Source organism: Convolutriloba macropyga, chromosome 6 (genome assembly GCF_964194025.1).
Source record: "Convolutriloba macropyga chromosome 6, txConMacr16.3, whole genome shotgun sequence".
Classification (NCBI taxonomy): Eukaryota; Metazoa; Xenacoelomorpha; order Acoela; family Convolutidae; genus Convolutriloba; species Convolutriloba macropyga.
Genome location: NC_134473.1, coordinates 64470854 through 64496231, shown reverse-complemented (window position 1 = coordinate 64496231; position 25378 = coordinate 64470854). Strand labels below are relative to the sequence as shown.

Below are 25378 nucleotides of genomic sequence, written 5' to 3'. Positions count from 1 at the left end.
CCGCAAGTGAACGCCATATTGATCCATTATCAAGTTGCCAACACGAATCAGAACCCAACCCACGAATCAAAAGGGTCAAAATTGCCCCTTTTGGTCTTCAAATCACAAGGATACAAGTATCGCAAAAAGCAAAACGAGCAGCAATTGTGGTTTACAGAATCACGTCTCTCGGAAAACTAAGTGTCCAATTCACAAGAAAATACCCGTTCTAATGTCAATGCTATCGATAATTGGGATAGTGCACCTTCATCAGACAATACAGTCATCGCTTTCTTCGATAGCAATAACAACTCTGAATGCGAGTCTGATTATGATAGTTCAGATGATAACATGGTTGCCAGCATCGCAAGCAAAACCTTAAAAACTGATCCCCGAAACACAACACTCAATATAGGCAATACAATTGCGGGACTTTTCATTGAATCAAGACGTGTTTTTATGATCCTGAACGAGTCATTAGATACCAAAATAAAGGAAAAATCCTCTCTCACACAATGGCTAATAACAGCACCTTGTAAAGGTATAAAAACTTTTGCCAAATAATCAATTCTTTTGACTGGAACAATACAGACTCCAGAGTAAAGTAACGGCTGGCGTAGAGAAAGTTGTGGTAGTACAGGATGAACTAAAACCTCTTTTTGGTCCATATCGTTGGCGTCGATATCTTTGGTCGGCCCCTGGCATCTCTGTCACTCAATCTCTAAACTCCAATGGCGATAGTATGGAAAACAACATCACAACACAATGTCCGTTCAACATCGAATAGCAAAACAATTTCAACAATTAATCTCATACATTTGTCGCTCAAAAAAGCATATTGTCAACGTCAAATTTCAAATAAATGTGTAACCTAAACAACAAGAAGGACGACGAGTACTCATTATTTTCAAGAATGATTCAACACTGAAATTAAAAAGTACTTAAAGATTGACGCATAGAAAAATTAAACAATTGTTCGGATCAAAAATTTGTATCACCCTTAGTCATCACTTTAAAAAGAGAACAAACTATATAATTAGCACTTGATTTCAAGACCTTTAAATGCCCAATATCGACACCTTAATGGATTCCCTTTGACAAACAATTACATATGACCAGACAGAACCTCATGATTAAATTCTTTTTCTACTAATTGATCTTAAATATGCATATAGGCAACAAAACCTGCACACTTAAACATCAAAATGTTGTAACTTCAACAATGTGAGTGGTGATATAACGGGCACGTACAGATTTAGAAATGGTTTCTATGGTCTCACTGATATGCCCGGCGAGTTCCAGAAAGCCAAGAATTACACTCTCATAGCTCTCCAAAAAGCTTTCCTCGGCGATATGCTAGCAGTATGTAAGGGCTCTGAAGAAGAACACTTCCAATTGGTTACATACTGTCTTTAAAAAACTAAAAATTATATTCAGATAATCATTGCATATATTTAGCAAAGTAACATTCTGCATAGTACAGATTCTCATGACCCGGATCTTATGCCATAAAAACTCGCATCGCTAATCACATTGAAAATATTCACTACAACATGCATTTCGAAACACGCGTTAAATGTGATGCCTCTCGCTCTGGCCTTGGGGCAGCTCTCGAGCAACTTAATTTTAACGGATGGAAACTCATATCATTCGCATCCAGATTTTTAAACTATAACAAAATCTATATTGTAAAAATGATTTAGAACTACTTGAGGTAGTTTGGTCCATCGAGCAGTTTAAAAATTATTTACGTGGTAACGATTTCTCAGTCATAACTGATCACCGGGCTCTTTTATCTAAACTTAATTAACACCAATCTAATAATCCTTGTAACAGTCTTTTGTCACGATGGGTAAATCGTTTTTTTTACCGTTTCAATTTAAAATAGAAAATCTTACCAGTGTTAAAAAGAGTTTAGTGGATTATATATTCCCAATACCAGATCAAGTAGAAAAAAGTGTGTCAGAAAAATTAGGCCCAATTGTTGCAATATTAGGCCCAATGCAGGAAACTCCAAATGATCGCCGTGCAATTGGCCTTGCAGAACGACTTACTAGTACAATAAAACCACGCCTTGCATGTAATAAAAAGTAGCACCTAAAATTACTATTTTTTTATACGTAAAACATCACTTGAATCATTAAAATAACAGCTCCACATATGTAAACAAGAAACAACCCAGATCTCGCAATTCGAGTCTGATTTTGGGCGTCGTGCTAATACACCGTGTAGTAATAATAGTACTTCACCTAAATATACTGATTTAGGCTATGGCAGAGTACTGAACACTTTTTATATGAAGAAACAGGTACCCCTAACGAACTTCAACCAGAGAATAACTGGTTAAAATATCGCAGCGATGATGAAGTCGAGAATAGCTTTTCCGCTCTACGTGACGCCAAAAGACGGAAGAAGCCGCTACGAACGACGAAAGTTGCCATCTAAAATTCTTAAATCAGATATACTATGCTGCGCAATAACTTCAAAGTAGAGAGCAGTCCAGTTAAAACCAGCCATAAAACGTTATCCTCAAAAGCGATCCAAGAACAACCTTGATGTTTCGTGTAAGTTCTGGCTCCTGGTTTTGTTTTAGAAAAAAAATGATCAATTGGGAAAATATACATCATTAATTCGCGAACCAGGAAGACTTAACGTAAAAGTTGTCATCAGTGATATTGCAAAATTCGGGACACGTGAAAAACGCGGAAGGAAATTTAGTCTATATATCAACCAACGTGGTCCTCAATAACTCAAGGAAACAACCGAACTCAAAACTACGACTCAAACAAAAGAGCTGCTATGAGTTCAGAAGAGAGCGAAGATGAAGCATCGAACGAGATAACACGGGTAGCATTTCAGCGGCCTGTTCAAACAATGCCAGCGCAATGTGAGTAAGCATGCCAAAAGTTCCATTCACTATTGCACCTCAAAATTCAGCCATCGACGAGGTTCAACCATCAAACCCGGCTTAAAGATTAATTGATCCCCCTGTCCACTTGTTCGCCTCAAGAGGCACTTCAACAATTTTCCACTCGATCTGGAAAACGAATTTGACGCAGTTTGAAAAACTATGGCGTTGATAAAGATAATTCATCAGGGGAGTCGACCAACTCCTGTCCTCTAAGTTGAAAGAACCCTAGATGGCAAAAAACAGCAAAAGACATCGAGTCGCATCGACCGAGCGTTATGCGATCCATCCTAGACACTGCATCAAAGTTGGACGCATTTCAATTACAAATCCGCTCACTTACTCGTTAATCGAAATAGTATATCCAACTGACCTAAAATTTTGCCCCGCAGATCACAGTGCGGATGTTATTGGGATATAGGTTTTGGTGAGGAACATCTTCCCGGAAATTGAGCTTAGAGTTAAAAACTGCGAAAACTATCTGAATCTTATTAATATTACCAGCTATTCAAAACCACCATATATGTTTTTAATTTTGTTAAACCAGTGAATAATTATATTTTTTTTATCAATATCGTTATTTAAATTTCAGTTTGTGCAAATTATTTTTTGTTAAAAAGAGGGTTGTGTCAAACATGATATCTAAATTTTTAATCTAGTGCAGTTAAAATCAATAAAAAGTACTTAATTTTTACGGAAGTCAAATTTTAAGAGTCAAGTTCAACTAAACAGTACCCTCGTAAGTTAAAATTTTCACATGTATGTCCGCTGTTCAAATTCTCGCTTTGGGAATTATTATTAGTTCATGAATCTTAGTGTCTGCTATGATCAATCTCTTTGTTTTGCTTCTCGTGTACAGTTGCCCAAATTATTGTTTACAGATAATTGTGCCACTCTTGTCCACCCACAGATATAGCGAGCCAAGATCTACAAGTTGATTCGCTGGGCGAATAGGGGGCTACTTTTTGCTACGCGAATGCGCTGAGCAAAATCCCTTCCTGTAATTGAAAGCTAGCACGAGTCTCGGAATCCAGTACACAAATCAAACTGGGTACGATTATCTGAAGAAACGTTATGAAGAAGGTAGAGAGAGTGACTCCATTGTCGATTCAAACTGAGCTGATGACAATAGTATTAATGGCCGCAGAAGTAACGTAGCGGCCATAAATAGCAAAGGAACAATGTGGGACTGGAAGCAAGAGTGATATCTAGAGATTTTTTTCGAAAAAAGCAGAGATAGTGATTCCATTGTAAATTCAAACTGAATTGATAATACTAAATCACAATGATCGCCTACGAACCAAAATATTAGACAGTGACAAATATTTTTCAATATGACCGTAGAAAAATTTTTCTGGCCGTAAATTATCAATAGGAAAAACTTTCGTAGAGGTACAGGAGAAACATCAAAAAAGAGTTTCCGAAGAAGGGAGCGAGAGTGATTCCATTGTTGATTCGAACTGAGCTGATGAAAATATTTTCAAGGATTGTGTCTGAGCTCTCAGTTAGCTGCAAATACTTTTAAAGCAAGCCACAGAAAAAAAAGGGCCTGGCTATTAAATCTTTGATGGGAAAAGTTTGCGTACATGAACACGAGAAATACTTGAAAACTTTTATTGAGGAATATAGAGAGAGGGATTCAATTGTTAATTCGATTTGAAACAGATCTGTTAACCAAATTTCCAGTCACCTACAAATGCATTTTGAACAAAATGAGTAGTATAAACACTGGGTACGGAAAGTCCGCGGGCAGACCAGAGATTTTGTTTGGGTTGAAATTTACCAAAATTTGACCACCCCCCAAAATTGAAAGAATTTGTCTCTGTAGTTCTTAATTCTGATAAATCACACGACTCTATGTATCATTGAGTTTCAAAAACGATATCTCCTCTTTGAACGTTATCAGAATTCTTAGATGAACGAATTTTGTCAGAAAAAACTTTTTGAATTTGAAATATCTTTTCATCTGAGCTGTTTTCATTTTGGGAGAAACACTTAATTGGCAAAGCGGTCAACTAAAAATTGGCAAAACCGTATTAGGCAAATGCACTTGAAAAAACCTGTCTTAGTCTCTAGTGATTTGATTCGAATTCAAGAGACTTATACAGAAATAAAAATCAAATTTCCTAAAAAATCAGCAAGGTTAATCTATTCTGTTGCAGCCTGTGAGTACTTCAGTGGTTTTGATTGATAAATTTGATTAAAAAAATTGCGTTAAAACTGAGGCCATATGGTGGACTCATTGGAATTGATAACTCGTCATGGGACAAGTATCTGAATCATTTTAGAAGGCTCCGTTTGCAGGCTATTCTGCATGATGCCGGAGGCTTCCTTCACGAATTTTACAAGATGGGTCCCGGTTATTCCCATATGATCCTTTGCAAGATAAACTGTTGCTTCAGTGGACACATGACAGAATTCTTATTTTGCTTATATTTAAAAATTTTTTCAAGTGTCATGTATTTCAGTCGATACAATGCTAACGAAAAATTCAGTTTTGCTCGACCCGGAGGTACTTCGAAACATTTACATTTTCATCAAAGAACTTGGCGTGGTGTGTTCAGAGGAATAAAACGACTGTACTTTGTTTAAACCACCAAGAATATTTGAATATTTGTCTTTTGAAGAAAAAAGAGCTTTTACATGGTTGACTAGAAATCTTCATGGTATTGATTGGAACGCAGGAACTTATCTATTTATTTCTCACAAATTTGTCAGAGCATTTTTTTGAGAAACCACAAAGACCACCAGTTATAGACTTAAACGACCGCGGTGGTCCAAATATTGCAAATATAAAGAACAAAACAAGTTTTTCGAACCATTTTCTCCGGCTGAAAAGAGCGTTTGGGAAATCACTGTGCTCGAAAGAAATTTGTTTTTCATTTAAAGTGGTTAACAATGAAAAAGCTATTGATCAGGTTGAAGGCTGCGCCGTCTCAGAATTCAACGATCTGTGCTTGGATAACGACAACGGGATCACTCAACGTATCTAAAAAGAAAGTTGAAGCAATCGCGTCAGGCAGCCATTGATTTCTCAGAAAAATTGACATTAGCTTGACTGAGGACAAAAATCGTTTCATAATTCACCTTATATTTTACTTGGAGCCATACTTTAGGTGGAAAAAAAATTAAATTTTGAAAATTTGCATAAGAACGGAAGCTCTCAGGAATCTTTAAAAAACGAAATCAATCGATGTTAGGAAATTTTCTCAACAACAAACAATCTATATATGATAATAAAGTTTTAATTTTTTTTTGTTTCACCAATGTTTGTTTTGCGTGCAACAAAAAATTAATTTTGTTTTCATTCTCCTTAACACTGGAAGAACTTAAGATTGATCAGATTGACAAACTTTACGTTTAAGATAAATAAAGCAGCAATAATTCAACAAAGAATTTTTGTAACGAAGTTACTTTACAACGATCAGAGGTTGTGTTTATTGTTCAGATGATTGTAATTCTCATTATGATATCGATGTTCAATAAAAAATTTAGAGTACAAGAAATCACAGGTGAGGAAACATCACCTGGATTTCAATTTTATCACGTTTAGTCGACTATATCCTACCTAACCCAAAATCTTGAAATAAATAATTCCAACAAAGCATAGAACTTTTTTGACAGTAGCAGTACCCACGGGTTGTGGTAAAACAGAATTGATATTCAAAATGCTTCAAGGAAAAACATGGTTTCCCCAAATTTGACAATGTTCTACTCTTGTATAGAGAAATGCAAGCAACTTACGTGATGTTTGAGCAAAAGTTGGGAACAAAATTTAAAACATTAGTGCATTCGAAATTGACCAAACTAGTGAAATGAGTTTGATTATTTAAGACGATTCATTTGAAGAAATTTTAAATGACAATAGTTGGTCGAAATCGCCACTGCAGAATACCACAGAAACATACATGTTATAAAGATTAAACATAATCAAAATTTACCAAGAAAGTAGATGGTTCAATGCTATTGATTTGAATACAACTCACCTCATTTTATTTAATTCAACTCGCTATGTCCAGCAAGTTGATATTTTGGATAACAGCTGCATCATGTTTATTTTGAAGACACTGTTATGAATTTGCGGTAAAAGAAGCTTGAGGCCATTTGCTTGTTGATCTGAAACAAAAAACATCTGACTGCTTGAGATATTGTTCCAATATCTCTGACCCAGGACCAACGGTGTTTTATATTCCGACAGCAGAAATTTACAGCGAAAAAAAGGTGAATGAAATTTAAAAAGTTCTCTACGCTGAAGGAAATGGAATCATTGACAGCATCACAGCTACGTAAATAGCTCTACAGTGCCAAAAACGATGTTTTCTTGGTTTTGAGCCAGTGTCTCTATAATGTTTTTAAAGGAAATGTAGATGTAAAGGTTAAAAACATTGTGCAATATGGGAAAGTACGCATATTAATTCTCTAAAGGAACACTTCAATGGAAAAAAGAAGAGTAGATTTCGATCACTTCATCCAAAAAAGGACTTTTTAGAAAACGAGAACCATGAAAAACAGAATATACAAAACAAAGACCTTTCTTGCGAGATAAAACTCGGAAAAAGTCTTTATTTTTTTACTGCCATTAATGTAAACACGTGCAAAATAAATTTCGATTTGATTGAATAGTCGACAAGGACTGCAATTGATGATGAAGAAAAGCTACGCAATGTCAACAAACTAGTAAATCTACTGGCTTCATTTTTCCTTTACAATTTATAGCAACCAAAGGAAATTGACCATGACAAATACTTTAAACCTCTGGATACCCTCAGTTCAAATAAGACTCTAGTGACAAATAGTAATGCCAAAGCTGCGTTCAATACAAATACAAATAAACCATCCAAAGAAAGAGTCACCCCTTAAAACCAATCAGAAACCTAAAACGCATAAAAAACGCACTCGAGAAAAAGACATTAAACAAATTAGTGTCATATTTACTGACGAAAAGGAAGATCTTTAAACCACAAAAAATATATCAAAACGTTTCTTATTATTCAGCAATTCCAAACAATCCCCACATGCAGGACAAAAGTGCTCAGCTGTCAATTCTAAAAAGATTTCGATCATTATATCCAAAAGAGTTTTAGGAAAAATGAGGATCCTTAAAAACAGAATCCACAAAACAAAATCCTTTCTTGAAAGTTGAACATCTGAAAAACTTCATTTATTGATGCCAACAAAGTATGCAAAGTCTGCAAAAAATATTGAATTGATTGAAAGGTCGACAAGTAATGTAATTGAGGATGATGAAAAAATACGCGTTGATAACAAACCAGAAAAATCATCGGTTTCTCTTTTACTTTACAATTTACAGCAACCAAAATAAAACTTGACGATGACAAATGTTTTAAACTTCTCGATATCCTCAGTTTGAATGAAAGTTCAATGAGTAATAGTAATCCCAAAGCTGCGATCACTGCAAATATAAAGAAAACCTCCAAAATAAACGTCATACCTCAAAACCAATCAGAAGCCCAAACACATAGAAAGCACAATCAAAAAAGACTTTGAACAGGACTGTGACATCTTTAAAGACAAAAGGAACGATTTGAAACCACAAAAGAAGATCAAAACAACTCTTATTATTCTGCAGTTTTAAACCCTTCAAACATACAGGACAAAACTGCTCACTTGTCAACTCTTAAGAGATTTAGATCATTACATCCAAAAGAGGAGTTTTGTGAAAATGAGGATTATAGATCAACATAATATAGAAAACAAAAACCTTTCTTGAGAGAAAAACTGGAAAAAAGTATTACCGCCAGAAAAGTATGCATTTGCTGACAAAAATTCTTGATTTGATTGAAAGTCGACAAGGTTTGTAATTGATGATGATGAAAAGGTACGCGTTGATAGAAAAGAAACAAACTTATTGACTTCACAATTATTCTATAACTTACAGCAACCAAATAAAAAACTTCACGTTGACAAATAGTTTAAGCTTCTCGATATCCTCAGTTTGAATGAAAGTCCAAGAGAAAATAGTAATGCCAAAGCTGCAATCAGTACAAATATACAGACACTCTCCAAAATAAACGTCACCCCTCAAAACCAATCAGAAGCGCAAACGCATAAAAAACAATCAAAAAAGACTTTAAACAAGATAGTGCCAATTTTACCAACGAAAAAGAAGATCTTGAAGCCAAAAAAAGATCAAAACAACTCTTATTATTGAGCTTTTTGAACAATTCAAACAAAAAGGACAAAAGTGCTCAGCTGTGAATTCTTAAGAGAATCCATCATTACATCCAAAAGTGGAATTTTTGAATAATAGGATCATGGAACAAGAGAATATTAAAAAAAAGCTCTCTTGAGAGAAGAAATTCGGAAAAAATTATGTATTACAACCAACAAATTATGTACGTGCTGGAACACTTCTTAATTTGATTGAAAGGTCGACAATGTCTGTAATTAATGATGATGAAAAGGTATGGGATAATAATAAACCAACAAAATTATTGGCTTCACTTTTGCTTTACAAATTAATGCAACCAAAAAATTTGACAATAACAATTACTTAAATCTTCTCGATATCCTCAGTGTGAATGAAAGTCTCGTGATAAATGGCAATGCCGAAGCCACAATCAGGAAAAACATGCTTAAACCCTCCAAAAAACAGTCACCACACACCAACAAAAGACGTTGAACAAGATTGCGAAAGAACAAGATTACTGAGGGAAAAGAAGGATTTGAAACCACAAAAGAAGATCAAAAAAACTCAGCAATTTGAACAATTCAAACAAAAAGGACAAAAGTGTTCAGTTGTCAATTCTTAAGAGATTCCAATCATTACATCCAAAATATGAATTTTATTAAAATGAGCATCATGAAACAACAGAATATACAAAACAAAGATCTTACTTGAGAAAAAGGTTCTAAAAATAATTTTTACCGCCAACATAGTAAGCACGTGCTGTATAAAATCTTGATTTGTTTGGAATTTTGACCAGGTTTATAATTGATTATGAAGAAGAGGTAAGCGTTGATAGCAAACCAACAATTTTAACGGTTTCACTTTTACTTTACAATTTACAGCAACCAGAGAAGCCTTGACAATGACAGTTAAATTGAACTTCTCGATATCCTCAGTGTGAATGAAAGTCCAGTGATAAATAGTAATGCCAAAGCTGCGATCAGGACAAATAAACATAAAACATCCGGAAAAAAAGTCAGCCCTCAGCAACAATCAAAACCCAAACACATGAAAAACACACTCCAAAATAGTATTGGCGATAGCGAAGACATTTATTGAAGATAGCGAATCCGAGGAAAAGAAGAGTTGTTATTCTTCCTCAGAGTAAATGCAATTTTTTCGAGTCTAAATACACCTATTGTTCTGCGGCATATGGTCGTAGAAAGGACAGCGCTCATTTAGAATCAATATTTTTTGAATTCAAAAAACATAGCTGGCAGATTGTCAGAAAATAGCCGCAATAGCTTGGTGGATCTGCAGACTCAAAGAGATAGTAAAAAAACTTACCAAAAATACCTTTTTTGTTAAATGTTGTGATGTTTTATTTTTTCATTAGGAAATTGTTCATCTTAATGCTACTTCTATCCACTGCTCTCAGAAAACCTTCAATTAGAGTGGAACACACTTGACCTTATCTCTTTGAAATAAAGTGAAGAAAAGTCAGTTTTAGAGTGAGGAAGTCATTTTTCAGAGCGAGGTAAAACACGCGTGACCAAAAAACCTTTTCACGCAAATGAACAAAAAAACTCGCTCTTACAAGAGTGAAAGAAGACGTCACGCAAGCACTTCACTTAAAACTGCATGAACAAATGAAGAAATCTTCTCGATATCCTCAGTGTGAATGAAAGTCTAGTGATAAATGGCAATGCCGAAGCCACGATCAGGAAAAATATGCTTAAACCCTCCAAAAAAACAGTCACCACACACCAACAAAAGACGTTGAACAAGATCGCGAAACCTTTACTGAGGGTAAAGAAGGATTTGAAACCACAAAAGAAGATCGAAAAAACTCAGTAATTTGAACAATTCAAACAAAAAGGACAAAATTGTTCATCTGTCAATTCATAAGAGATTCCAATCATTACATCCAAAAGATGAATTTTATTAAAATGAGGATCATGAAACAACAGAATATACAAAACAAAGATCTTACTTGAGAAAAAGGTTCTAAAAATAATTTTTACCGCCAACAAAGTAAGCACGTGCTGTAAAAAATCTTGATTTGATTGGAAAGTCGACCAGGTTTATAATTGTTTATGATGAAGAGGTACGCGTTGATAGCAAACCAACAATTTTAACGGCTTCACTTTTACTTTACATTTTACAGCAACCAAAAAAGACTTGAAAATGACAGTTAAAATAAACTTCTCGATATCCTCAGTGTGATTGAAAGTCTAGTGATAAATAGTAATGCCAAAGCTGCGATCGGGACAAAAAAACAGAAAATATCCGGAAAAAAAAGTCAGCCCTCAACAACAATCCAAACCCAAACACATGAAAAACACACTCCAAAAAAACTTATTGGCGATAGCGAAGACATTTATTGCAGATAGCGAATCCGAGGAAAAGAACAGTTGGTATTCCTCCTCAGAGTGAATGCAATTTTCTCGAGTCTAAATTCGCCTATTCTTTTGCGGCATAAGTCGTAGAAAGGACAGCGCTCATTTAGAATCAATATTTTTTGAATTCAAACAAACATAGCTGGCAGATTGTCAGAAAATAGCCGCAATAGCTTCGTGGATCTGCAGTCTCAAAGAGATAGTAAAAGAAACCTACAAAAAAGTCCTTCTTTGTTAAATGCTGAGATGTTTTATTTTTTTATTAGAAAATTGTTCATCTTAATGCTACTTCTATCAACTGCTCTCAAAAAACCTTCAATTAGAGTGGAATACACTTGACCTTATCTCTTTGAAATAAAGTGAAGAAAAGTCAATTTTAGAGTGAGGAAGTCATTTTCCAGAGCGAGGTAAAACACGTGTGACCAAAAAACCTTTTCACAAAAAAACTCGCTCTTACAAGAGTGAAAAAAAAACGTCACGCAAGCACTTCACTTAAAACTGCATGAACAAATGAAGAAAAAGCGGACTTAGAATGAATGTGACGTCATAAGGCTGCGACAAAAATCTTCACGACGAAAAAAAACGTAGCCGGAAGAATTCCAGCTGCAACTAGATAATTATACTAAACGCATTCTAGAAAATTATTCTAAACATTTGAGAAAAACTGAAACTATCCCGAGAAAAATCACTGACGAAAACTTACACACCAACTGAAAAAAATTATGTTTAAATGCGACTCCAAAATCAAAAACGATTGGTAAAAACCCTCTAGTAACAAGTAGTTTGTAACTAAATATTAGCAATTAACAGAAAAGTTTACAAAAACGGTTTCACAAAAAAAGTGAAAGGATATGAGGACGGGCAAAACCTAAAAGCAATATTCTCTAAAGAAGTTTCTAAAAACGCTCAATAAAATTTCTAAAACAATAAAGCGCAAAAATATTAAAGAATTTTTTATCTTGCATTAGTCAACTACACCTTGTTTGACGTAGCGGTAAAAATCCACAAAATAAAAAGAACAGAAAAGACCAACAAAAAAATCACAAAATTGTTTAACTTAATGAAACAAGTTTCTAGTTAGCTTTCAAGATGTTTAGCTTTCAAGATTCTTTACACCCATTATTCGACAAAAGTTTTCTTCAAATTTTCTCCAATATCAGTCGCTCATCCAAAACAGAAGCAAAAAAATCAGACGACTAATGGAAACTGCCAAGAAAAAAAACCTGAAAAATCAAAAATTGTCAAATTTATTTTTAGTGAAAAATGCCATGTCTTGATTTGACGAGTCGCCTCAAAGAAACAACACCCCTAAAGCATTTCATAAGAGTTGATCAAGAAAAATTATGAGAAGCGTAAGAACAGAGCAAGTAGGCAAAATCAAAAAATAGTAAACAAAACATTGGCAAAAAGTTGAATGAGTATAACCAATTTTTTTTAAAAAAAACTCTGGAAAAACTGTCGATCAAAATGAGAGACCACCAGAATAATTAAAGAAACCCTTAACAACCACACTACTTCGCAAATGTTATAAAAATGAAAATATAGAAACTACGAGTAGAGTGCAAAATAGTTTAAAAAAATGAAAATTGAGTATCAGGCTTCAGATGATCCAAACACACTACCATTTGTTGAAAAAATTATGAGAAACATTATTGGTTGAAAAAATTGGAGTCTGGTAAAAAATAAACTTCTCTACGTGATCAAAAAAATTTGCTTGGTTAGCAAAAATTTTCCAACTTTTTTTCAGCTCTGTCAGAAAAAGATCTAAAAAGTTCTCCACCTCTCTTCTCTATGATCTTGAATTCTTTCTTGCATTTATATATTCAGCAATCTTGGCTGAAAAACTTTACAGTCATCCTTCTTTATAGATTTTTTTAAAAAAACAGAGCTTCGCGAAACTAAAATATTTTGTAAAATAATGTCAAAACATTGAAAGATCATTTAAAATTATCTAAATTCTAATTAAGAAACAAATTGCCATTCACGTTCAAAACTAAACCTCAAAATTTCGTTGACTTCTACTAATAAAAGCCAAAATTAAACAAACAGCAGAAAAAATTGGACAAAAGTTGCACGAAAATTATTAGTATGTGTACAATTTTATAAAACAAAAAACTCTAGGCCTTCAAAAGTTGTTCAAAGCCCGCATTGTCAAACGAACTTTGCCATACAATTTGATTTTTCAGAAAAAACTCCGCTCAAAGTTCCAAATATGAAGAAATTTAAATGAGAAAAATGCAAAAATCAACATTAAAATTGAGAATTGTGCCAATTTTACTTTCGAGACAAAGAATTATTAGGCTATGCAAAACCTTTTTCTCAATTTCAGAAACTCATAAAACAATGCAGCATCGATCAAAAACTATTTCTACAAAAAAAACCTAATTACAACAAATGCTTGCGCCACTCAATGCGCCGTTATATCAAAAGCATTTTTCGAAGTCAAAAGTCATTCACTGAACGCAGCGCATGATCAGAAAACTTATCTCGCTCAGCAAAAATCTGTTCAGCATGACAGCTTTTCTCGCTTTAGCTTTTAGGTGAAAACGACGCATGAACAAATCTACTTCATTTAAAATCATATCCGGCAGATTGCCGGAAAATAGCCGACGTTGATTCCCATAACCCTATTAGGATTGAAAGAAGAGAAAATATCAACAAAAATTGATATCTGTATAAAAACATTTCTAAGTGCGATTTATTTTGATTTCATTTTTTAATTGAACATACTTCTGTCTTTCAGCGAGAGGTTACAGGGTCTAGTAACATTACCAATAAGCATTATCGATAGTAACTAAAACTTATGAGAACAAAGTTCAAGTACCGGGCATCTAAAAATGGGCTTTATGGGTTGATCCCGTTTCTATTTCTGACTTCGATTTTTTAAACCGACTCTCTTCATTTTGAATTTCTTTGCTGAGCAGCTGCTGTTTAAAAGGACTTTGAGCAGAATGACAGAAGAGTGAAACTAGCCTAGAGAAGTCAAAAAGATTTCACGCAAAATGTCGAAACATACCTGGCAGATTGACGGAAAATAGCCGCCGTTGATTCCAATAAGCATGATTGGGATTGAACGAATAGAATATATTGAAAAAAAAGATTTTTGTACAAAAACATTTTTTAAGTCCGATTTATTTTGATGGTATTTCGTAGTTGAACATACTTCTGTTTCTTAGAGAGAGGCTACAGGGGCTACTATCAACACCAATAAGCATTAGAGGTGGTAACTAAGACTTATAGGAACGACGTTGAAATAGCGGGCATCTAAAATTGGCCTTTATGGGTTTATCACGTTTCTATTTCTGACTTCAATTTTTTATACCGACTCTGTTCATTTTGAATTGCTTTGCTTAGCAACTGATGTTCAAATTCAATTTTAGCAGAATGAGAGATACTAGCCTAGAGAAGTCAAAAAGATTTCACGCAAAATGTCGAAAAAGCGGCAAAATGGTAAAGCGAAAAAAAGTTCGACGAAGTAAAAAAAATAGGAGCGCTATAATAGCCGGCTAAGATGAGGGCGGCTATTAAAAAGGTAGAAGACCAGTGCTCCTCTTCGAGTCAAGAGGCCAATAATAGCCTTAGCTATCTCTTCGCGGCTATCAAACGCGAACACTGCGATATAACTCCACTCAGCTTACAGCTTCGCAGCTATCAAAACATTCGACAATAAAAAAATTGAAACGAGGGCACATGCCGTCCTGTTGCTCTCGTAAATTTTCCTGTGGAAGTGAGGTTGATGGGGATCCAAATTGCCAAGTGGAGGAGGGTTGACGGGATGAAATCTGGGAAGTGAAGAGGCGCGGGGGGGGGGTGGATTGAACTCTAATACCCGCCCTTCACACCATGAATTTTTCGCTCTCCACTTTATGCCCTCTGGGCTTTACCTGCTCATTTCGATTTTGTGGTTAGAAGAATGCAACAAAAAATCGGTCAAACAAAAATCGCGGGATTAATATAATCACTGCAAACTTCGTTTGAGAGCAATTAAGACGGTATCTAAATTGATAATTTGAAATTAGGTACCGAAACTGGATAAACTGACATGCCTTCGTGGCGTGATGTTCTTGAGGCAAAATTAATATTTCCGCTGCAAATCTCTTACGCGCTTTCATATTTTGTTGGTCGAATGAACTCTGGCGAACGATCAAAAATTTTCCTGAATTATTTTTTTATTTGGCAATTGTATTAACAAAATGTACATATTGGCAATTTAGATATTTACAAATTCTATGCTGATGAAACTCAATCAATTTATATATTCAAATATTGACTTCAAACATTCCCAATGTACAATTATATTTGTTTGCTTGTTGAGGTGAAATAGACCAGTTTTTTAGCAGCCCACTAAAAATTGAAACTAGTGGAGTCTTGTAAGAGACCCCCGACAATCAATTAATCACGGTAAATGGTGTCTAATGTTTCTAAAGGAACTGTCCCGCTTTCCTCCCTTGAACAAAACTTTTGTTTTCATCGCCAAATGTGGACAAAATGAAGCATGTTTTTGCAGTTGGTTTTTACAGCCTCTTAAGAGATGGAACTAGCCATAACAATTTGTATATACCATTATAAAAGCATAAAAATGCCAATTATGCAGGTTCAATCTACCACGGGGGGAGGGGGGGGGGGGGGGGGAGGGGGCAGTTCCGTACTACAAGGGGATTTCTACGCCTGTGGAGGTGCGCTGCTTCTGCGACTAAGGCATGCCACATAGACCCATACAGAGAAGACAGAGTTGGGGTATGCATGTAAGTAGACAGCCAGGGCAAATTCCACATCACTTCCCGGGGCCAGATGGACACCTGTGCTGTGCACTTCATCCAAAATGGCCTGCATTGTGGTCAGGGGCATGTTGATTGGGAACCCACTTACCTAATATAAAGTCACAATTTACAAATAAGTTATGAGAACTAAAATCAAGTCTTCTGTCATTATCATTGTTCAACTGGAGCAACTCTTCATTAAGCTTTTTATTTACAAAATCTCTTAAGCATCTTGTCTCTGGAAATGACTCCTCTGGCTATTGGAAACAGAAACAAAGCCGACTAATGTCGGAGGGATTGCTACCAAACGACAGTCGGAGGTGGCTTTCGTAGTAGCTAAGGGATCTTATGCATCGGTGCCTCCCACCCCCCGTTACAGAGCACAAGCCAATACCTATATAAAAATAGTGGCGTGCACCAAATTGGATGGGCGGATGGTCAAAGTTTTTAAAATTGACCTTGAAATAATTAAATTAAACCTTGAAGAAAAGTGCAATTAGACTACCAATGCTCTAAAAGCTGTACAAGATAGTGCCCTCGGGCTTTACCAATTTGATCTCGTTTGTGACGACAAAATGTCAGATGTTCCGACAAAAAGCTGATCAAGCTTCCTGAGAGCTTCGTTCAAGCTTCACATAAACAGGGATCCATTCTGTCCCCCCCCCCCCCAATCTTAGTGGGCATATATCAAATACGCCCCCAGGCTCCCGTGCTGTTTTTTTACATAGTAACATGCTATTTTAACAACACCTAGAATTTAATGGAGGGGGGCATAAAAAACACGGCGGGAGGGGGACAGAAAAGAGCGTTAAACAGTACTAGCCTGGTGCTGATCTAAGATGGCCTTGAGGCTCTCCTGATGCTTTTGGTTGTTTGAAGAGGTGCGACTGCTCTCAAGTTTAGGAAGGAGGTCTCTGAACTTGATCTGACAATGTCTGTTCCACCTTGTCACATACCTCGGTCTCCATTCCATCAGTTTGTCACGCACTTTGCGCTCAATTCTGTAACAATTACATAATACTTAACCCAAAGCCAAATCGAACTATTAGGAAATGTCATGAATATTCGCTAACTCGAATATTTTGCAAACTCAACGATTGCAACAAATTACATTATCTCACTGCACGTATCGTGACGCCAGGAATTACATCGACGTTTTTTAAAAAGAATTCTAGTACATGAACTATGAAAAATCTACTAGTTAGCTAAGAACCTAACTTGCCTTACACATGCTAACTTTTCAAACAATAATAACTTTTAAACACAGCTGGCAGATTGCCAGAAAATAGCCGCAATAGCTTCGCAGATCTGCAGTCTAAAAGATTTTAAAAAACAGACTAAAAAATCAGTCTTTTCATTAAGAAAGGAGATTTTGAAATTGTGATTACAAATCATATAACCTATTGCTGCTTCTATTAGCTGTTCTTAAACAACCTTCAATTAGAGTGATATACACTCACTTGACCTTATCTCTTTCAATTAAAGCCAAGAAAAAGTCATTTTCAGAGTGAGAAAGTCATTTTTGAGAGTGAGGTAACTCACGTGTGATCGAAAATTTAATCATGCGGATCAACAAAAAAAATCGCTCTACTTAGAGTGAAAAATGACGTCACTCAAGCAATTCAGTTGAAATTGCATGAAAGAATGAACAAAAAAAGCAGATTTGAAATGGTTGTGACGTCATTTGGTCGTAAAAATCTTGACGAAATAAAAACATAGCTGGCAGATTGCCAGAAAATAGCCGCAATAGATTCGTAGATCGGCAGTCTAAAAAACAGTAAAAAAGACAGATAAAAAAAATTGTCTTTTGATTGAAAGCTTATCTGTTATATTTTGATTAAAAATCTGTATAAGTTATTGCTGCCTCTATTAGCTGATCTCAAATAACCTTCATTTAGAGTGATACACACCCATTTGACCTTATCTCTTTGAATTAAAGTAAATAAAAGTCAATTTCAAAGTGAGGAAGTCATTTTTGAGAGTGAGGTAAGTCAAGTGTGACCAAAAATTTAATCACGCGAATGAACAAAAAACTCGCTCCACTAAGAGCGAAAAATGACGTCACGCATGCAATTCAGTTGAAATTGCATAAACGAATGAACAAAAAGTGGCTGTGACGTCATATGGTCGTAACAAAAATCATGACGACGAAACAAAAAAAAACCAAGAGAAGGCCAATAATAGCCCCAGCTATCGCTGTGCGGCTATTAAAAAACATAGCAGCACAAGTCCAGACGTACAATTCAAAGAAATTTCATTGACTAAACAAAAAACTAGATCTAGAGCGGACTATGAGTACATTGGGAAACCCGTTTCTAAAAAAAATCAGATAAAAATTAATAAAAAAAACAGAAAATCAATGTCAAAATGTGGATAAAAAACCACTAGCGAGAAATGGAAATTTGGTTCAAAGAGAAAACTAGGCCAAGAATTAAATATAAACTGATTGAGAAAACCAATTAGAAAAAAACGGATAAAAAAATCAAATCAAAAAACAGTAAAAAAAAACAAAGTGAAATTGCCGCATGTGAACAAAAAACCACTAGCCGGAAAGCGATTTTTGTTCAAACACCGTTTTCTCACTCTAGCTTAAAATTATAGCGAAAACTTTCACGCCGCAAAACCACTCACTTTTTCGCTCTATTTCCTGTTTCGGCGTGACCAAAATCACTACTCCAATTTGACTTCAGACATCATGAAAATGTGGGAACAGATCTCAAAACATAGCCGGAAGAATTCCGAAAACGACTCGAAGGAGAAAATCCCCCATACTTATGACTAAACAAGCAGAACAACTATTAGGGACCCGGAACCTCCACAAATGCCATAAAAAATTCAAGGAAGAATAGAAACGGCATAGAAAAACAAATTTAAAAAAAAATAGAAAAATTTAATGACTTTTTAATAGTACAAGGAAACATAAAGCCCAATAAAGTTACCTTGCAATTAGAGAAATGAAAAGCTCGCAAAACAATGGGAAGTCATAAAAGGTTAAGAAACTTGTCTAAGATTCTTAAAAAAAACTGCAAAAAAAACAAGAAAAATGGTTTAAAATTTCTCAACTTTTCTATCAATTTTCCTAAGAAAATATTATTTATACCAAGAACACTTTAGTCAATTGGTATCTGAATATTCCTTAAGTAACAAACATCTAATCAAATCCCACTTAAAGCATTTAAACAAAAAACAGGCAAAAATTCATTAAATTTCGTCTAAAAATCAGAAAAACTGATCAAAAACCTCCAAATTAGCATCAAACTCAAATTAACTACTTGAAACCTTCAATTTCTGTCAAACTTAAAACAAAGTTAAAACTAATACAATATCATAATCAAACCTCATAACCATCAAAAGTTGTAAAAACTGCTTTTAAAAGCCGCACGTGAGCAAAAAAATTTCGCTCGCTTAGAGAAATTTTTTTACACATCAATTTCTCGCTCTCTCTCTCTCAAAAACAGCGGTATGAACAAAAACCACTCTCTTTCCGCTCCGCTCTTACATTTTGTTCAGCACCAAAATCAATCGAAATTTTTTCTCGCATTTCATATCCCGCTTCAAAAATCACTCCAATAAAATTGATTAAAAAAAGGACTTCTCCAATACTCCTCTTCGAGTCGTGAAAAAGACAGCGCCCCAATACAATTCAAATTCTTTGAATTGTAAAACCAAGAGAAGGCCAATAATAGCCCAAGCTATCGCTGTGCGGCGATTAATAAAAGTATTGCATTTCATGAACGATGAAAAAATTCATTGAAAGCATCTTACCTAATCTTCCAGATAAAAATTCCGCAATTACTTTTGCTAATCTCTTTAAGGCGTAAAACACAACTACTTAAAACAGTAAATAGATTATGGAAGGTGAAAAAACATAGCTGGCAGATTGCCAGAAAATAGCCGTCAAGTTGTTCAAACACCAATTTCTCACTCCACTTTAAAGGCATTTTGAAAACATAGCTGGCAGATTGCCAGAAAATAGCCGCAATAGATTCGTAGATCGGCAGTCTAAAACAAACAGTAAAAAAAACAGACCAAAAAAATTGTCTTTTCATTGAAGGCTGATCTGTTATATTTTGATTAAAAATCTGTATAAGTTATTGCTGCCTCTATTAGCTGATCTCAAATAACCTTCATTTAGAGTGATACACACCCATTTGACCTTATCTCTTTGAATTAAAGTAAATAAAAGTCAATTTCAAAGTGAGGAAGTCATTTTTGAGAGTGAGGTAAGTCAAGTGTGACCAAAAATTTAATCACGCACATGAACAAAAAAACTCGCTCCACTAAGAGCGAAAAATGACGTCACACATGCAATTCAGTTGAAATTGCATGAACGAATGAACAAAAAATGGCTGTGACGTCACATGGTCGTAACAAAAATCATGACGACGAAATAAAAAAAACCAAGAGAAGGCCAATAATAGCCTCAGCTATCGCTGTGCGGCTATTAAAAAACAAACCTATCTTGAATCTGCAGCCTTCTGTCTTCCGAGGTTTCTTCATAAACGAGAGACTCCGGCTGAAACATTAGCTTAAAGTCATTCTTCATTATCCTCAAGCGCCACGTTCACTTAAGTTTCTCCTAGTAAATTTAAGCCTGTATCTTCAGATTAAAATTTGAATTAAAGGACGATTTTCCCCCATTTAAGCAGGACTCCGTAAAAAATAACCCCATGAACCATCGTTTCGAATAAGACTAACATGCTTTTATATTTTTTTATTAATTGATTGACAAAGTTTTCCATTACTGTCGTCAATCGCTTATTGTTTTGAAAGGCATCTCTAACCTGAACAGATGCAAGAGGGGAAGGAGGAGCTCTGAACTTGCTACCAAAGAATGGTCTCCATTTCTTTTCATCACTGATGTTAAAATCCACTCTGTATGGCTCATCAAAAGCCTGCACGTTCGCATACACCTTAAATAGTTCCAAACATGTATAAAAACGGTTGAACATTTCTGTCTCCATCTTATTTCAATTACACGAATGGGAAACCTCTCTTTAATTTTGTTCAGCATAGCGACGACAATAAATTTTGGAGAAAGCTAAATTCTCTAATCATTCATTCTTGGGACCTTTTCCGTCTGTGCTCCCACAGCTTAGTGGGTGCATATTATTTGCACCCCCAGATTCACGTGCCATATTTCACATAATGATTTACTATGTAATGACACGTGCTCTGTAACTTGGTGGGGGGTGCATAACGTACTGGGGGCACAAACGGAAAACATCCGAATTTTGAATGAAGATGAAATCATTTAATCTCGTATTATAGTACAAGTAGTTAAATCATTAGTTAGATTACACTAGCTGGCCAATTCTCAGTCACGTTCAAGTTCAATAGACTCAAAGAAGCATAATTGAATCGTAGTAACTTACATTTGATTCGTCTATGAGGCTCCCCACACTTAGCAGAGGACAGAATGGGTCTGAGGTGGTGTAACAGACTCCAGTGAACGGGTTCCAAATTCTTGGATTGCCCTCCTATAAAAGGAAAACCAAATGCCCAGCTCAAATGCCCCCCTCACGTTGCCCATTGTTGCTCCGACAAAAATTGTTGTTCCCTGGAAAATTTGTTGTTCCGACCCATTTTAGTGGGGGAGGAACTATATACTTAGCTAGTTTTTTGTTTGTTCACTCAATTTTCGCCGACATATTCATCGTACAGGATTGTGAGTGGTAACATTAGAAAGCTTGTCAAGCAAAGAAATTAAAATTGAAAAGATTTTTTTTAATTCGCGTTTTCTGAGGAGTAACAGTTACGACAGTTACGGAGGTTTAAAGATTTGTGAACGTTAGCTTAACTTCGGTTACGGTTTCAGTTGAAAGCTTACGGTTTTTATGTCCTACAGTTTTGAAAATTTTGTTTAAAATTTTTTTATATATATATTTGCCATTTTCAATCTTATTTCTGCAACCTCTGAGCGTACTTTCATTGGAAGGAGAGGCCGCAATGTTTTTCAAGTGAAATTTAATGTAGTCGTAAATAATGGTTTATTATTTAAACAATGGTTTTCTTGTCTGTCTTGTCCGATCATCACATTAATGTAACATTAATGACAAGTCACATATCACAATGATGACATTGAATCAAGGCTCAATTGATTATATTCAATATTTATAATGAATATAATTTGATCTTATACGATTCGACACCGTTTCCTCGCAAAATTGAAAAGACTTTGGTTTTTGCCTTCATTTTTTTTTCTTTTTGTAATCGTATGACATTCTGGATAGCAACAGTTCCCCATGGCTTTATTTGAAGGCATAAATGAAGCCATTGAATAATTTCAATTGATATATAATCACTTTCATGACTTTGAATTTAATTATTTTCAAAAAGTGTAAACGTATTTTACAACTTGGCCCTTTTTGTTTTCTGTCTACTTGGTTATTATTCTCAAAAAAGAAAGGTCCCATATCTTTTCTGGTGAAATGCAGGTCATTTTGTGTAGTTTATGTTTATTGTATGCCTATTTTGACTTTTTCATTAGCGACAGGAGAAAAATTGATAGGAATTTGTCATAAGTAATGCTTATTGTTTTTATTTGATTTTTTTCTTTGTATGGTTTCTTACACTCCTTAAAGGCAGTGAACGGCCTTCAAATGAGTTATTGTCGTAGGAGCTTAAAGCAATTTTTTAAATGGATAAACCAATTTTCGAACAAAAAAGTGATTTTTTCTAAGTTTTCCATCTCTTCTTCATTTGGTGGACAATTAAGTCAAAAACTTGGTTGAGCGGGATCGGAACAATATGTGCAAAGGCACACTACCGAACCTCGTTGTTTCGTTTTATATACGGAACAGAACACCCTTCACCACCAATATTAACGCGTTAATTGTATGAAAATAGGTAAGAACGTATAAAAATATACTAATCTCATTTTTTATATGAGGTAAAACGGATCTAATGATAGCCCAGTAAATTGAATCGCAGCCGAGAGTTCCGAAACACTTTTTAGAGAAAATATACAAAACCGCTTATTACAGTGATGTTGTCAGAACACGTCAGTGAGAACACATGGCCTCCTAGTTCTTAAAGAATACAAATGTAGCTATAACTAGAAATACACAGAGGTGTTAGATACCCACTAGCACGTTATCTTCATTAGGTGGAAATTCAGGCATGGACGATTCCAAAAATGTGATTGATCCAAATGACGCACTCAAGTGCGTACGTTAAAAATAAAGTGTGTATGTTAAAAAATAAAGTTTGCATGTTAAAAATACATGGCAGATTGAGAGAAAATAGCTGCGATAGCTTTCATAGATCTGCAGTTTCAACAAGATCATGAAAAAAAGACCGAAAAAGTAAAAATCAGTTTTTACTAATTGTTCAGACATGTTATACTGCGATAAGAAATTGGATCACTTATTGTTGTTTCTATTAGCTGTCCTCAAATAAACTCCAGCGTATCAATGCAATTCAAATTCTTCGAATAGTAAAAAGCCAAGAGGAGGCCGATAATAGATCGCTACAACAGCTATTAAACATCAATGATGTGGTCAACTTACGTGGAATGCGAGTACATACGCAGTAGCACCCTCAGGAATCGCATTGCCCATGAGGAGATAAGCTCTCAGTCCCAAGTGGAGAAAGTAATTACAAAGCAGGACAGCGTGTTCTTCCTCGTCACCAGCCAACATCGTCATAAATTGCTAAAAATAACACGTACATAACGAACTACAACTCGAAAAAAAACGTAAGCACACAACTCAAATCAACAATTTACTCACAAATCGAAGAACAGACTAACGTCGCGCAAATTGTTCTCGAACGAATGGCGAGCGGTGGGCTTCGATAGTAGCCAGCTGTGGCTTAGGGATGCATCAGGTGGTTGAGAGCGGAGTGAGGAGGATCAAGCGATGGGGGGTCAAATGTTGGCAGGTAGGGTCGTGGGAGAGCTGGACGAGAGGGGTCCAAATGCCGGTTGGAGGAGGGTGGACGGGGGGGGGTGACAGAGGGGGTTAAACTTTTAACACTACGAACCGCCCTTAACAGCTTGAAATTGTCTCCTCAGAACAGTTTGGTGAATCGCATACTTAGACACTGGTTAGGCATAAGGCTCTAAGAGCCCTCAATGCCCTCCGCGTACTACCTTGTTCATCCCGTTTTTGAGGACAAAAAGTGAAATGGGTCAGACGAAAAAACGGTCAAGCGAAAAGTTCCAAAAGGCCACATGACTAATATAAATGACCAAAGGTCATTTATATTTTTACCTTTGACCAAAGGTCAAAGGTAAAGCGACAAATTTTTATTCGACGAAATTCAAAAACGTAGCAGGACAAGTCATGAAATACAATTCAAAGAATTGTATTAATTGATGACTTGACAATCTTTCACTCCGCTTTAGAAGGCAAATGAGAGCTCTTATAAATGAGACTAAGCAACAAAACAACACAACAAAAAAAATAGGCAAGAAAGACAAAACATTTATTTTTTGAAAAGACAGCATCAACATCAAAAACGAACTGCTAAGAACTCAAACGGCCAACTTTCTCGTTAACCTGTCATTAAATGTCCTCTCACTAATATTATTAAATGATAAGACAAATAACCAAAAAATAGCAATAAAACTCGCAGAATTTTTTTGAAAACATTTAGTATAAAAATCATAAGAATGCAACAGCTACTCAAGGATACAACTACATCAATCATTTGAGTCCGCAATGACCACCGTTGAGACCTGTCATCAATGAGATTAAGTGATAACACAGCAATAAGTACAACAAATACTAGCAAAACTAAAAAAAAATCACCAATAGTTTTCAAAAACCAAGAAACGTATAAGTAACAAAATGCACTAGCTATGGACTGGAACGACTTGCATTATTTGAAGCCTTTTAAATAACCAATGAGACTTGTCAATAATGACACTAAGAGTTGAGACGACAAAGTTGAAAAGGAAAACTGGCAAAACTAAAAAAAACTCGATAATTATTGTTGAAAACAATTAGTGTCAAAGTCATAGAAAGCACTAGCTTTGAGCAAAAACAATCAATCGGTGAACCTAACCTCTATTAGCAGCATCAGAGACCTGTCCCTAATCAGATTAATTGATAAGAATTCAAAAAGTACAATAGACACTTGAAGAACTCAAAAATTCACTCAAAAAAATTAATGTCAAAGTCATGAAAACCACAAACTATTAACTCGAGCCATTAATTATGCTCTTTTATGCCTCATTAACAACCAACATCAGACC

The 25378-nt window shown here is 35.3% G+C and overlaps 1 protein-coding gene across 8 annotated transcripts in view; it reads right to left on the bottom strand.

The window, feature by feature from the left end:
- The window catches only part of LOC142341864 (coiled-coil and C2 domain-containing protein 2A-like), a 145852-nt gene that overhangs the window by 28271 nt on the left and 92203 nt on the right, over positions 1 to 25378 (bottom strand). For 7 of the 8 annotated variants that reach the window (XM_075393146.1, XM_075393142.1, XM_075393140.1 and 4 more), the window contains 6 exons: positions 23688 to 23831; positions 21552 to 21656; positions 20961 to 21089; positions 20634 to 20692; positions 17000 to 17177; positions 16046 to 16285 (listed from right to left, as the gene is read on the bottom strand). The exons of the other annotated variant lie outside the window; for it this stretch is intronic. In XM_075393146.1, the coding sequence (XP_075249261.1) occupies positions 16079 to 16285; positions 17000 to 17177; positions 20634 to 20692; positions 20961 to 21089; positions 21552 to 21656; positions 23688 to 23831 (822 nt within the window). In that variant the 3' untranslated portion in view covers positions 16046 to 16078. Of the gene's footprint in view, positions 1 to 16045; positions 16286 to 16999; positions 17178 to 20633; positions 20693 to 20960; positions 21090 to 21551; positions 21657 to 23687; positions 23832 to 25378 lie in introns of those variants that run through there. 8 annotated transcript variants of the gene reach the window in all.